We start from the raw sequence: 15,048 nt of genomic DNA, 5'->3' as shown, positions 1-15,048 counted from the left end.
TCTGGGCACCATGTTTTAGGAAAGATATTGTCAAGCTTGAAAGGATTCAGATTAGATTTACGAGGATGTTGCCAGGACTAGAGGGTGTGAGCTATAGGGAGAAATTGAGTAGGCTGTGTCTCTATTCCATGGGGTGCAGGAGGTAGAGAAGAGATCTTATAGAGGTGTACAAAATCATAAGAGGAATAGGTCGGGTAGATGCACAGTCTTTTGCCTAGGGGAATCGAGGATCGGAGGACATAGGTTCAAGGTGAAAGGGAAAAGATTTAATAGGAATCTGAGAGGTATCTTTTTCACACAAAGGGTGGTGGGTGTATGGAACAAGCTGCCAGAGGAGGTAGTTGAGGCTGGGACTATCCTATCATTTCAGAAACAGTTAGACAGGTACATCGATAGGATAGGTTTGGAGGGATATGGACCAAACACAGGCAGGTGGTAACAGTGAAGCTGGGACATTGTTGGCCAGTGTGGCCATTAATAGACAATAGGTGCAGGAGTAGGCCATTCGGCCCTTCGAGCCAGCACCGCCATTCAATGTAATCATGGCTGATCATTCTCAATCAGTACCCCCTGACCCCGCTATCCTTTAGAGCTCTATCCAGCTCTCTCTTGAAAGCATTCAGAGAATTGGCCTCCACTGCCTTCTGAGGCAGAGAATTCCACAGATTTACAACTCTCTGACTGTAAAAGTTTTTCCTCATCTCCATTCTAAATGGCCTACCCCTTATTCTTAAACTGTGGCCCCTGGTTCTGGACTCCCCCAATATCAGGAACATTGATATCTAACGCGTCCAACCCCTTAATAATCTTATACGTTTCGATAAGATCCCCTCTCATCCTTCTAAATTCCAGTGTATACAATCCTAGTCGCTCCAGTCTTTCAACATACGACAGTCCCGGCATTCCGGGAATTAACCTAGTAAACCTACGCTGCACGCCCTCAATAGCAAGAATATCCTTCCTCAAATTTGGAGACCAAAACTGCACAGTACTCCAGGTGCGGTCTCACTAGGGCCCTATACAACTGCAGAAGGACCTCTTTCCTCCTATACTCAACTCCTCTTGTTATGAAGGCCAACATTCCATTGGCTTTCTTCACTACCTGCTGCACCTGCATGCTTCCTTTCAGTGACTGATGCACTAAGACATCCAGATCTCGTTGCACGTCCCCTTTTCCTAACTTGACACCATTCAGATAATAATCTGCCTTCCTATTTTTAACACCAGTGGATAACCTCACACTTATCCACATTAAACTGCATCTGCCATGCATCCGCCCACTCACACAGCCTGTCCAAGTCACCCTGCAACCTCATAGCATCTTCCTCACAGTTCACACTGCCACCCAGCTTTGTGTCATCTGCAAATTTGCTAATGTTACTTTTAATCCGTCATCCAAGTCATTAATGTATATTGTAAATAGCTGCGGTCCCAGCACTGAGCCTTGGGGTACCCCACTAGTCACTGCCTGCCATTCTGAAAGGGACCCATTTATCCACACTCTTTGCTTTCTGTCTGCCAACCAATTTTCTATCCATGTCAGTACCCTACCCCCAATACCATGTGCTCTAATTTTGCCCACTAATCTCCTATGTGGGACCTTATCAAAGGCTTTCTGAAAGTCCAGGTACACTACATCCACTGGTTCTCCCTTGTCCATTTTCCTGGTTACATCCTCAAAAAATTCCAGAAGATTAGTCATGCATTATTTACCCTTCGTAAATCCATGCTGACTCAGACCAATCCTGTTACTGCTATCCAAATGTGCCGCTATTTCATCTTTTATAATTGACTCCAGCATCTTCCTCACCACCGATGTCAGGCTAACTGGTCTATAATTTCCTGTTTTCTCTCTCCCTCCTTTCTTAAAAAGTGGGATAACATTAGCTACCCTCCAATCCACAGGGACTGATCCTGAATCTATAGAACATTGGAAAATGATCACCAATGCATCCACGATTTCTGGAGCCACCTCCTTAAGTGCCTTGGGATGCAGACCATCAGGCCCTGGGGATTTATCAGCCTTCAGTCCCATCAGTCTACCCAACACCATTTACTGCCTAATGTGAATTTCTTTCAGTTCCTCCATCACCCTAGGATCTCAGGCCACTAGAACATCTGGGAGATGGTTTGAATCTTCCTTAGTGAAGACAGATCCAAAGTACCAATTTAACTCGTCTGCCATTTCCTTGTCCCCATAATAAATTCCCCTGCTTCTGTCTTCAAGGGACCCACATTTGCCGTAACTATTTTTTTCCTCTTCACATATCTAAAGAAGCTTTTACTATCCTCCTTTATATTATTGGCTAGCTTACCTTCGTACCTCATCTTTTCTCCCCGTATTGCCTTTTTAGTTATCTTCTGTTGCTCTTTAAAAGAGTCCCAATCCTCTGGCTTCCCGCTCTTCTTTGCTATATTATATTTATTCTTTTATTTTTATGCTGTCCTTGACTTCCCTTGTCAGCCACGGGTGCCTCTTACTCCCCTTAGAATCTTTCCTCTTCTTTGGGATGAATTGATCCTGCAACTTCTGCATTATTCCCAGGAATACCTGCCATTGCTGTTCCACCGTCTTCCCTGCTAGGGCCTCCTTCCAGTCAAATCTGGCCAGATCCTGCCTCAGTAATCCCCTTTGCTATACTGTAATACTGACACTTCCGATTTCCCCTTCTCCCACTCAATTTGTAGATTAAAACTTATCATATTATGATCACTACCTCCTAATGGCTCTTTTACCTTGAGTTCCCTTATCAAATCAGGTTCATTACACAACACTAAATCCAGAATTGCCTTCTCCCTGGTAGGCTCCAGTACAAGTTGTTCTAAGAATCCATCTCGGAGGCACTCCACAAACTCGCTTTCCTGGGGTCCAGTACCAACCTGATTTTTCCAGTCTACCTGCATGTTGAAATCTCCCATAACCACCGTAGCATTACATTTGCGACATGCCAATTTTAGCTCTTGATTCAACTTGCACCCTATGTCGAGGCTACTGTTTGGGGGCCTGTAGGTGACTGTAGGTGACCTGTTAAGGTGCAACCCATCCCTTTTGTACAGGTCACCCCTACCCCAGAAGAGATCCCAGTGGTCTAGAAATCTAAATCCCTGCTACCTGCACCAACCCCACAGCCACACATTCATATCCCCGATCTCTCTGTTCCTGCCCTCACCAGCACGAGGTACAGGAAGCAATCCAGAGATAACCACCCTCGACGTCCTACTTCTCAATCTTCTTCCTAACTCTCTAAACTCACGTTGCAGTATCTCCTTCCTCTTCCTCCCGACGTCGTTCGTGCCCACGTGCACAACTACTTCCGGTTGATCGCCTTCCCTTGCTAGGATGTTCTGAAGCCGGTCCGTGATGTCTTGAACCCTGGCACCAGGGAGGCAACAGACCATCCTCGAGTCCCGCCTGCGGCCACAGAATCTACTGTCCGTACCTAGGACAATGGAGTCACCCACTACTATGGCTCTTCCCGACTACGGTCTCCCCGGTCGAGTCTCCTTGCCTGGATTAAAGCCACTGACTTGCCCACCGCTCGGACTGGAAGTGTCTTCTGCCCTGACAGCTCCCAAGAGGGTGTACCTGTTTGCAATAGGCACAGCCACCAGGGTCTCCTGTAGTCCATGTTTACTCCCCTTTGAAACGGTCTCCCACCTTCGCTCGACCTGGACCCTTGGCGTGACAGCCTCATAGTAGGTCCTGTCCAGGAAACTCTCGTATTCCCGGATGGCTCTGAGGTCATCCAGCTGCTTCTCCAACTCCACAACACATCCATTCAGGAGCTGCACTTGGACACAATTCTTGCAGGTGCAGCTCCCAGAAGCTCCAGCGGTGTCTTTACCTTCCCACATCCTGCAGGAAACACACTGCACCAACTTGCCTGCCATTACTTTAGTGTCAAAAAACAAATCAGGTTCCAAAACAAGTTCAGCCTCCTCGCCAAAGACTCGTAGCCAAAGACTCGCACTTTTCCCACAGGGCACTTCGCTCGACAGGGCCGCACCCCTTGTGCAAGCCTTGTTTATATCAGCCACTAAACTGACTAATTGGCCAATTTACCATACTTCTACTTTAATTGCTCAGCCAATCCCCGCACTCTCTCCTATCCTGCCTTCCTCTGACTAGCTTGGAGGTATACGCTTCACTGAATGACTGCTAGCGTCCCTTTGGCGCTCTTTTTTAAACGGACTTTTACCTGCAATTCACACTCATGTACCTTCAGCTGAATATGTGCTGAAGGGCCGGTTTCCACACTGTATCACTCTATGACTCCATGACATACACAATGCAATTCCTTTCAACATTATGCGGAATTTTCATGTTTTACCTCATTTACTTTTCTGAGTTCATTGGTCGCTTCAAAGTTTCCAGCATCCAAGTTTAGCACCATTTCAAAATCTGAAACATTGAAGAATTTATAAAAATAATCAGTAGAAATACAAAAAGTGCAATATTTTTCGTCTACATTCAAATGTATTAAATTTGGGCAAATGGTAACCAGAATATTACACCCCTGTAATTTCAAGTAATTCTGGTTATTTTATCATGTACACCAGGGTGCAATGAAATTCCTTGTTCACGTGAAGCTCACAGAGTAAACAGTATACATATTAATCATGAATACAATTAATGCAAAAACAACAAAATGATGCAAGACTGCAGTGCAAAATTCAAAAAGTGCAAAAGAATATTAAGTACAATAATGGAATAACGTTACGACATGGAGTTAAGAGGGGGAGTACTTAGCAGCATGTCCAGCAAGGGGCTGAGAGAAAGGCGATTGGTTTACGAGATAGATAGCAGTGGGGAAGAAGCTGTACTTAACTCTGGACATCTGAGTTTAAGGTCCTGTATCTTCTCTCAGAAGGTCGAGGAGAGAATGGGGAGTAATAACAATTGCAAGCATCATTGATGATTCACTGGCTTTCCTGCATTGTGAAGATGGACTGGATGAGCCTGTGGTGAATCGGACAGTGTTCACCATTCACTGTGGGTTCAGCCAGTTAAGAGCAGAGGTTTCCATACCAGACTGAGATGCATCCAGTCAGAATACTTCTCCAAATGTACTATAGAATATGACACAAAGTGCTGGATTAACTCAGCAGGTCATGCAACTTCTCTAGAGAACATGGATGGGTGACATGTTGAGTCAGGACCCTTCTTCAGACTCCCAGTTTGGACCCATCCAGGATTTCAGGTACCCACACTCCATCCAATGCTTCTCGCAACAGTTCTTCTCGCCATGTCCTCCACTGGATGCCGTGCATCAGCACCAACAGGCCCTCGCTCTGCCTCTCCCACAGCTCCAGGAGTGCCTCTCCCTCACTCACCCACACCTGCAATGGACCTCGACTTTACTTTATTCTGCACTGCCTGAGGAACGATCCCACCCCAAAACGTCACCTGTCCACTTCTCCAAAAACACTGCCCGATCTGCCGAGTCACTCCCACACTTTGTGCTTGTTTTTTGTGTAAACCAACATTTAGTTTCTTGTTTCTGCAGTGGAGAAAGTTAGAAAGAGTCCTCGTGGACAAGCCCAACCTTCCAGACACCCAAGAGAGTGACTACTCTGATCCACTTTCCTGGCCACTGATCCACTTTCCTGATCACATTAGGTTGCTGTTGAGATGGATGCCAAGGAACTTGAATCTGTTAGCCATCTCTACAGCAGCTCTGTTGATGAGGAGAGTGCTGTTTACACCCCTCGATTTCTTCGGTCAACAGCCAACTTTATTGTCTTGCTGATGTTAATAGTCAATAGTCAATAGTCAATTTATTTGTCACATACACATAAATGTGCAGTGAAATGAAAAATTACAGGACTAGGTTATTGTCCTGACACCATGTCCTCTATCTCTTCGACTCATCATTGTTGTAGATCCAGTCAACAGCCATGGAACCATAGGCAACTTAAAGATTGAGTTGGCGCTGTACTTGGCTAAACAGTTATGGATTGTACAGGGAATAGAGCAAGGGACAGAGCACACAACCCTGAGGAACACCAATGTTGAGGGTCAGAGTGGAGGAGATGTACTGACCAATTCTAACTTGCCGAGATCTGCTGGTCAAATAGCCCAAAACTCAGTTGCAGATGATGGCCGAAGAAGTTCAAGGATGACCTTATTTGATGTTGAAGGCTGTGCCATTGTCAATGAATAGCCTCCTGATATATATATGCATTCTTATTGTCAAGGTGACCAGGGCTGAATGTGTATGAAAATAACTGCAGATGCTAGTGCAAATGTAGTGCAAGAGAGATGGGATCCACCTTCGAACTACTTTTCCTACAAAGGAATTGCATAGGGTCTAGATTGCCTGGAAGACTGGTACGAATGTGGGCCATACCTATCTCTCGAAGCACTTCATTATTATTGATGTTAGGACTACTGGTGGTGGACACTGAAACTGGTCATTTTATTTTTCTTGAGGACTGAAGTAATGGAGGTTTCCTTCAGCAATGGGAACAGAAGACTGTTACAGTGAGAGGTTGAAGAGGTTGGCGAAGATTGTGGCCAGATGCTTGGCCCACAATTTCAGAACACGTCCAGGGAATCCATTCGCATTGGTCGCTTTCCAAGAGTTTATACTGATGAAAGCAGATCTGACTTTTGTCACCGAAATGTATGGGGCAGAGGCAGAACTCTCACCAAATTCTACAGATGTGCCGTAGAAAGCATTTTATCAGGATGAATCACAGCATGGTTCAGGAACAGCTTCATCAAAGACTAGTAGGAATTGCGGAGAATTGTGGACGAAGCCCAAACCATCACGCAAACTAACCTCCCTTCAATTGACTCCATCTACACATGCTGCCAAAGCAAGGCCACCAGCATAATCGAGGACCAGTCTCACATCGGACACTCCCTCTTCTCCCCTCTCCCATTAGACACGAGGCACAGGAATGCAAAAACACAAATCTCCAGATTTAAGAACAGTTTCTTCCCAGCTGTTATCAGGCAACGGAACCATCTATGACCAACTAGAGGGCAGTCCTGAGGTACCACCTACCTCATTGGAGACCCTCGGACTATCTTTATTTGAACTTTACTGGCCTGTATCTTGCACTAAAATGTTATTCCCTTTATCCTGCACCTGTCCACTATGGTTGGCTCGATGTAATCATGTATAGTCTTTCCGCTGACTGCATTGCATGAAACAAAAAGTTTTTAACTGTACCTCGGTGGTACATGTGATAATAAACAAAAAAAAATAGATAGGGAAAAGGTATCTATGCGGAACTTAGCTTACCTGTTGAAAACTGGCATTAAAACATTAAGGTCACCCAGTAGAGATGCATCAATGCCAGAGTCCCTCCCCCTCTCCCTCAATTTTGGTTAGTTGCCAGCGATGGTATTCAGGTCTTGCCATAGTTGCCTCACATCCAATTGACTGAATTGAGCCTCCAACTTGTTTTGGAGGTCTCTTCAAAATTTACCACCTATCTTTTAAAATTTAAAATTACTCGCCTTCTTTTGCACCCTGTAGATTATTCAGGTTAAAACGAGCTGCACCTCTTCGAAGGTAGGCTTTCCAGAAGGACATGTCCAGTGCAATTGCCAAATTACAGTCCGATTCTGCCACACCATACCTGTACAAGAAACAAACTAGTTAATACAATAACTCATTCACAATTGATATATTCATTCGGAGGATTAATAAAGATGTGGTGCACTGCTCCAGAATGCTTCCACAGTGTTCAATTAATTGCACAGTAAATATCAAAGGAAGTGAGTGGGCATGGCAAGATGTGCCCTAGGGCATAGTAAAAACAACAGTCTTTCAACCTCTTTGAAGCAGTGAATTGAATTGAATAAATTTTATTAGCCAAGTATGTAGACATACAAGGAATTTGCCTTGGTGCTTTGCTCGCAAGTAACAACACGACATACAGTGAACAATTAAGAATAAAACATTAGAATTTAAATCGAAGGTAGACACAAAATGCTGGAGTAACTCAGCGAGACAGGTAGCATCTCTGGAGAGAAGGAATGGGTGACGTTTCGGGATGCTGGATGGCATTGGAAGTTGGACAAGGACAACATATCAAACATAATTTATGGACCTATGAAAAATCAAATACCTTTCAGTCATTCAACTCAGTGAAGGTTTTTGAAATTATCTAGACCAATAACCAAACATAATTGCACAACAGATTTTAGCGAAATCATTTTTTTCAAGATGAATTTAAAATAAAGCATAGCAAATGGCAGATATTATCCAATTCTTTAGCTTCCCGTGCACACAGTTGTACCTGACAAAGAAGCAGGCTACACAAAGTTATCAACGTGCAGTGAAACAGTGTAGAAATATGGCAAGACAAAGATCGCAGAATGTTTTTGTGCACTTGGTGTTGACAATTGAATGATCCGACACCAAAGGTGGAAGAAATTCAAAGGCAAGAATCATGATAACATACTTACACGGAGGACATAATGTTTACATTAGGTGATGATATGAATGGAATAATTTACTGGGGCAAGAATTCTAAATTTATGATAGAAATGGGGATCAAATGGAAGAAAGGACCATTTAGAAGCCTGAATGAAAGGGTAGACACAAAATGCTGGAATAACTGAGACAGGCAACATCTCTGGAGAGAAGGAATGGGTGACGTTTTGGATCGAGGCCCTTCTTCAGACATTAATGAAATGGAAGAAGTTGTTTGAGTCTGGTAGTGCACACTTTCCTTAACATTAAGGTGAGCAATTTGGGGGGGATACAGATTTGAGCACTTAGGTGAATAGTATGCCTGCACGGCCAGAAATTAGGTAGAAAATGATTGTTCACCACAACAGAAAATGAAACTATTGTTTGCAGAGATGTGTATATACTAAAAAATACCAGGATCTAAATATATAAATGTACCTTACATTCACATCAGTTATGAACAAATATAACCCAAGTTGACTTTAGCTTAATAAGAAACAATTTTTAAAGCAGGGAAACAAAGTGCAAAATACTTTATCAGAAATAACCAGATCCTATTTAAAGGCATATATCCTTTCATTGCTATACTTACTTTTTCCTTTTTAAGAAAGTTGCTGCACGATTTGTAGGGAATACTGGATTATAAGGATCCATTGTCATAGCTCTGGTGTAACATTCCATTGCTTCTTCATATTTTCCATCTTTGAAGTAATCATTGCCCTGGTATGAACAAAAACAAGTGTACATCACATCAGGTCCCATTGTCTCTGACAAGCAAAGCTTTAATCCACAGATGTGAAAGCAATTACATGACACCAAAGGTAAAATTCCTCTCAGTAAAAATGGAAATATTTATTCACATCAAGATGCCAAGGAACATCTTTACTTACAATTCTTAATTTAAAAGGAATTTGAAAACTCGACTGCCAGGGCTACATCTATAATGCACGATTAATTCGGAATAATATCAGTTCTGGTACATATATGACAATAAGACACTCTTGACTCTCGAGACCAATTCAACGTTTATTTAAAAAACAGATTCTGATTGCTATAAAACACATTGCAGTTTCAGTTTCCGCCCGGCTGCTGTGTTTGCCACATAACAGCACTGACGATCCTTTGGGGAAAATTAATGCTTAATTGGCTGTAAACTGGTTTAAACCATAAAAGGCACCAAAAACACACGTAATTTATTTGTTTTGAACTTTTCGTAATGGCATCTTATTGAGCACCGAGCAATGCCTACTAAAGCTATTTAATTCATTACTTTTGGATACTCAGCCTTTCCCAATGAAACACTGGAGAAATCCACAACAAATCTCAGATGATGCAATGCCAACTACAGGCAACAGAGAGAACCAACTCCAAGCCTTCCACCACACCCCAAGCACATTCATACATGAAGAAAGTATTAAAAATTACCTTCTTTCAAAGTTTACAAACACAGCATGGAAACAGGCCTTTCACCTCACCTGGTCTATGCAGACGATCGATCAACCGAATTCTATGTTAACGCACTTTCTCATCAACTCCCTATAATACTAGGGGGGTGGGGGGGGGGGGGGATTTATACACAGAGGCCCATTATCCTCCAAACCCACATGTCTTTGGGGTGTGGGAGGAAACCAGAGAACCTGGAGGAAACCTCCATGTTCACAGGGAGAACATGCAAGACCTACAAAGATAGCACCAGAGGTCAGGATCGAACCCAGGTCCCTGCTGCTCCGAGGCAGTCCCTAGCCTTAGTTCAACTGTGGCAGTGTTGGCTCAACGTCAAGTTCCATTCAAAACTTGCTCTTGGCTCGAGGACTGACTACCACCAACGGCATCCTTCAAATGACAAGACTGTGTGCCCTCCCACATGGATGCATGGAACAAATTTGAAGAATGGGCATTCCCCTGGTGTCCACGTCAATGGTTAATCCCAATCAAAAGCAAACAAAATTACCTCCATGTTTTGTTGTTAGTTAGTTTTGTTGTGCATAAGATCGCTGACTCATTTACTATGCCTCGGGTACCATCCCAATGTTTAAGAAGAATTTAGATAGGTACATTGGATAGGATAGGTTTGGAGGTATATTGGGCAAACACAGGCAGGTGGGACAAGTGTGGATGGGGCACGTTAGTCGGCATTGGCAATTTGGGCCGAATGGCCTGTTTCTACACTGTATGACTCCATTTCCCATATTGCAATTGTGATCATATTTCCGTAGAGCGTGGTTAGCAGCAAAACCTTGGGATATCCCAAGATTGTGAAAAGGTTATTTAAATAAACTTCTCAGTTTCTTTCCCCTTCTCTTTCAAGTGACTTTTCTGGCATTCTGAAGAATGTTTACCAAGTGACTGAAGATAGATCAGCCAAGATATGCCAAAAAGGAATGCAAGTTGGGAGAGAGCAAGCAGATGTGACATTTCCTGCTCATTTTGTGAGCTTGTCCTCCCAAGGTTTCGCTGCTTAGGGGGCCCTCTAGATTATTTTAACTTAGGGGTGGCACAGTGGCTCAGCGGTAGAGATTCTGTCTTACAACGTCAAAGACCCGGGTTGGATCCTGATGGGTGCTGTCTGTATGGAGTTTTGCGTTCTCCTTGTGACCGCGTGGGTTTTCCCCAGGTGCTCTGGTTTCCTCCCACACTTCAAAGATGTATAGTTTTGTAGATTAATTGGCATTGGTACGTTGTCAAATTGTCCCTGGTATGTAGGATAGTGCTAGTGTAGAGGGGGATCGCTAGTCGGTGTGGACTCGATGGGCTTGTTTCCGCGCTGTATCTCTAAAGTAAAAGTTAATAATACATTATTGATGTTATAAGAATTGTCTACTTGCAAGTGGTTTTGTTAACATTACACAATAGAGTAATGAATGCATGTATGGAGTCAAAAAGCAGACCATGCTATGTGGATTTCAATCCTGTTCACAAACTTCAGACTACTACCAAGTGTCAGTTTAATTCAGTCATCCACCAAATTTCACAACTCCCTTCTGGGTATCCCGGTCGGTTGTCAAGAGTTCTTTATAACGCACCTTTTCTTTCTCAGCAAGAGCTTTCTCAACATCTATTTCCTCTTCTGTATCGGGCTCTGGAGTGCTGTCATTTTTATCCATATCTTCCAGTACTTTGTCCTATTGCAAAATTGAAAATTAATGCAATCTCCAATCGTAAGCAATATTTGTACTTGACGTTTTGTTCAATTGAAAAACTGAAGTCAGCAAATATTAATCTTTTAGCCAAATAAATATCAGCAATATTGCCCAAGTAACAGACCATCACAATATTCCACCTGGTTCACAATTATCCAACAGTGAAATAATTCTGCCGTCTTTACATGTGATGCCAGCGTTATAGCTTATTCTTAACTTTCCGAAATGGCCATTAAGTTCAAGAAGTTCTGAATCAATTGAAAGTCTATTACCAAATTGGGTTTTTTTTATATAGGAAGTCAGCAGTTTCTTGGAATTAAGTTTTGGGGGCAATGGGGGTGTGTCTGTACGTATGCACATGCGTGTGAAACAATCCCAATTACAATCTGTGGAGAAGTATTTTAAGGAAGGCATCAGATCGTCAGTTGTAGCTTTACAGTGCAAAATACTTGTCTGCCATTGAACTCAATTCAAATGGAAGGAATAATCACAAAGACCCTGAGCATCAATTTACTGCCTGATATGTGCAAGTGATACTCAAAAACGCATATCAAACCATTAAAGCACAAGAATTCTGGTATGAACTCTACCACAGATTCGGTACTGGAAAAAAGCCAGCCTGTTATTTCAAACGTATAACGGCGAGTTCAAGATACTGGTTTACAAAAATGTCCAAGTTACTTATCACTCTAATATTCCATAACATATATCGGCTCTATAGCCTAAACCATGCAAAAAAAAATTGCCAAACATTTGAAGCAATAATACATACACAAATATGCAATGAAAACTTACCACATCAAACTTCTCCCAAGATTTATAATCAGAAGACTTTATCCTCATAGATTTATTTTCTTCATTCTTCCTATTGTTCTGAGATACATGCTTTTTATTTGTCTTTTTCTTATAGTCTCGATTTCTTACTGGTGGTAAAACCTATAAAATTTCAAAGGAATAATGAAGCACATTCAACCAAGTCATTACAAATACTACTTACACTCACCACATTTTGATCATAAGTAGTTTCATACTCATATTGTAAACCATAATTTTAATTAAAGACTAAACTGGGCTTAAATCTTTTAAGGGTGCAATTGTTTCCAATGGCCATAGAGGGGGCATTCAGCCCATCAGGTCAATGCTGGCACTGAGAGCATTCCCAGCAAGTAATGAGGGCAGCTCATCATTCTGTACTCCAAGTAATAAAGTCCTGGCCTGCCTAACTTCTCCCGTTAGCTCCCTCTGGATTCCTGAGATTAAGGGGGTAAAGAGGCATTGAGCAGGCTGTGCCCATATTTAGAGTTTAGAGAATGAGATACAAATGTATTAAGATGATGACCCCGAGGTGATTTGATCAGTTAGATGCTTACAAGGTGCTTCTTGACAAACTTGGGGGCCTAGTTTTTAGATCAAAGGGTCACCTACTTAGAAGAGGAAAAGCAAAAATACATTGGCACTGGAAAGCTGAACTAACAAAAGTATGTTGGAAACGCCAAGCAGCAGATCAGACAACATCTTCTGTTATTCTTTCTCGTTTGAAACCCTTTCAGAGAAATTTCATGCAAGGTTGAAAATCTTTTAAAGTTGTGGAGAAGAGTCATTATATATATATTCAAGGTTCAATATATTCAATATATATATTCAAGGTTGAAGCAGGGTTTTAAACCATACTAAAATCAAGGACTATGGAGAACTGTCTCAAACGTGGACCCCAGATCAAATTGACTGTGATCGTTTTGAATGGTGGGTGCAGGGTCCAGGAAAGATATGATCTGCTCCTATTCCTTTCTCTAATGTCACACTTTTTAAAATTAGACAAAGGCTCAACTCTCCTCAATCAATATGACTCAAAGTAAGCTATTGCTTGTGCCTATTTTTGGATCTTTGTGTCACATTGTAGGTAAGTGCCAACCTAACCATCAATGGCCAGGCCTCATCTCAAGCCACAGACTTACATGTCACAGTCATCATGTGGTTGGTTGGTCCAGTACATCTGGTACTGATAGCCAGTAAAAAATAATCAAAAACTACTAGAAACTGAAATTTAAACAAAAACGAAAGCCTTTATGACTAAAATATATAATTAAGCAATGTTAATTAACACAGTGGTGCAGCTGGTAAAGCTGTGCTTCACTGCACCAGAGATCCGGGTTCAATCATGACCTCGGGCACTGTCTGTGTGGACTTTGCACATTCTCCCTTTGTCTCCGCGGGTTTCCTCCGGGTGATCTGCTTTCCTTCCACATCCCAAAGACTGGCTGGCCAGTAGGTTAACCAGCCTTTATAAATTGCTCCTCTAGTGCAGGGAGAGGATGCAAAAGCGAGAAACTTAGAACTAGTGTGAATGGGTGATCGATGGTCAGCGTGGTCTCAGTGGGCCAAAGGCTGTATCTCTAAACTAAATATTAATCATGAGCTTCAGATTTGTTTATTGAAATGAATCTGTACCAGAGCTAACCTAGTACTGGTTCAGTGAACAGTTGCTCCATCTACACTTCATACTACCTCGGGAAAGTAGCCAACATAACCAACAGCACACTTCAACAGCCTCTCCCCCCCCCCTCCCTCCCTTCCCCAGGGCTCTTGACACACCCTCTGTCTATCCCATCCGAGTTCTTCAACGGCCCTCCCCTCTTCCAGACATCTACAACACCCCCTCCCTTTCTCAAGGATCTCCATCCCCCAACAGGGATCGATCTCCCAACCCCCAACAGGGATCGATCTCCCAACCCCCAACAGGGATCGATCTCCACCCCAACAGGGATTGATCTCCCCCCAACAGGGATCGATCTCCCAACCCCCAACAGGGATCGATCTCCCAACCCCCAACAGGGATCGATCTCCACCCCAACAGGGATTGATCTCCCCCCAACAGGGATCGATCTCCCAACCCCCAACAGGGATCGATCTCCCAACCCCCAACAGGGATTGATCTCCCCCCAACAGGGATCGATCTCCCAACCCCCAACAGGGATCGATCTCCCAACCCCCAACAGGGATTGATCTCCCCCCAACAGGGATCGATCTCCCAACCCCCAACAGGGATCGATCTCCCTCCCAACAGGGATCGATCCCAACCCCCAACGCAGGATCCATATATCTTTCCCTTGCGCCCATCACCCACCCCCATCGCTCTCCGTCCTCCCAACGGGCCATCTTCACCTCCGCCCAGTTTCGGGGGCTCTTGACCCGGCCCCCCCGCCCCCGCACCTGTTCTGGAGCCGGCGACGCGTCGCCCCCCTGCCGCAGGAGATCCTCGTCCTTCTTCTTGATGTCCTTCTCCCAGCCGTCTAGTTCCCGCATGAAGTCCCGCAGCTCCTCGCTCTGGTGCCGCACCTGCAGCTGTAGCTCCACCGACTTGTTCAGGCCCGACATGACGAGCGGCTTCACCCGAACGCGACCGCGAACACGAACGCTCAACTTTCACCGCAGCCCGGCAGCGAGACGCTTCACCGCGGCGCCATGACACCCGCGCT

The 15,048-nt window shown here is 43.7% G+C and overlaps 1 protein-coding gene across 3 annotated transcripts in view; it reads right to left on the bottom strand.

Moving 5' to 3' along the window:
• Positions 1–15,047, bottom strand: part of rpap3 (RNA polymerase II associated protein 3) — a 48,905-nt gene extending 33,858 nt beyond the window's left edge. For all 3 annotated transcript variants that reach the window (XM_078417285.1, XM_078417286.1, XM_078417287.1), the window contains exons 1-6: positions 14,783–15,047; positions 12,368–12,508; positions 11,456–11,554; positions 9,025–9,152; positions 7,472–7,593; positions 4,332–4,402 (exon numbers count right to left, since the gene is read on the bottom strand). In XM_078417285.1, coding sequence (XP_078273411.1) covers positions 4,332–4,402; positions 7,472–7,593; positions 9,025–9,152; positions 11,456–11,554; positions 12,368–12,508; positions 14,783–14,947 — 726 coding nt within the window. In that variant the 5' untranslated portion in view covers positions 14,948–15,047. The remainder of the gene's footprint in view (positions 1–4,331; positions 4,403–7,471; positions 7,594–9,024; positions 9,153–11,455; positions 11,555–12,367; positions 12,509–14,782) is intronic.
• Position 15,048: the final 1 nt, after the last annotated feature.

This window comes from Rhinoraja longicauda, chromosome 20 (assembly GCF_053455715.1).
Source record: "Rhinoraja longicauda isolate Sanriku21f chromosome 20, sRhiLon1.1, whole genome shotgun sequence".
In the NCBI taxonomy this organism is placed as follows: Eukaryota; Metazoa; Chordata; class Chondrichthyes; order Rajiformes; family Arhynchobatidae; genus Rhinoraja; species Rhinoraja longicauda.
Note: the sequence above shows the minus strand (reverse complement) of the source record. Positions and strands in the feature narration are given on the sequence as shown.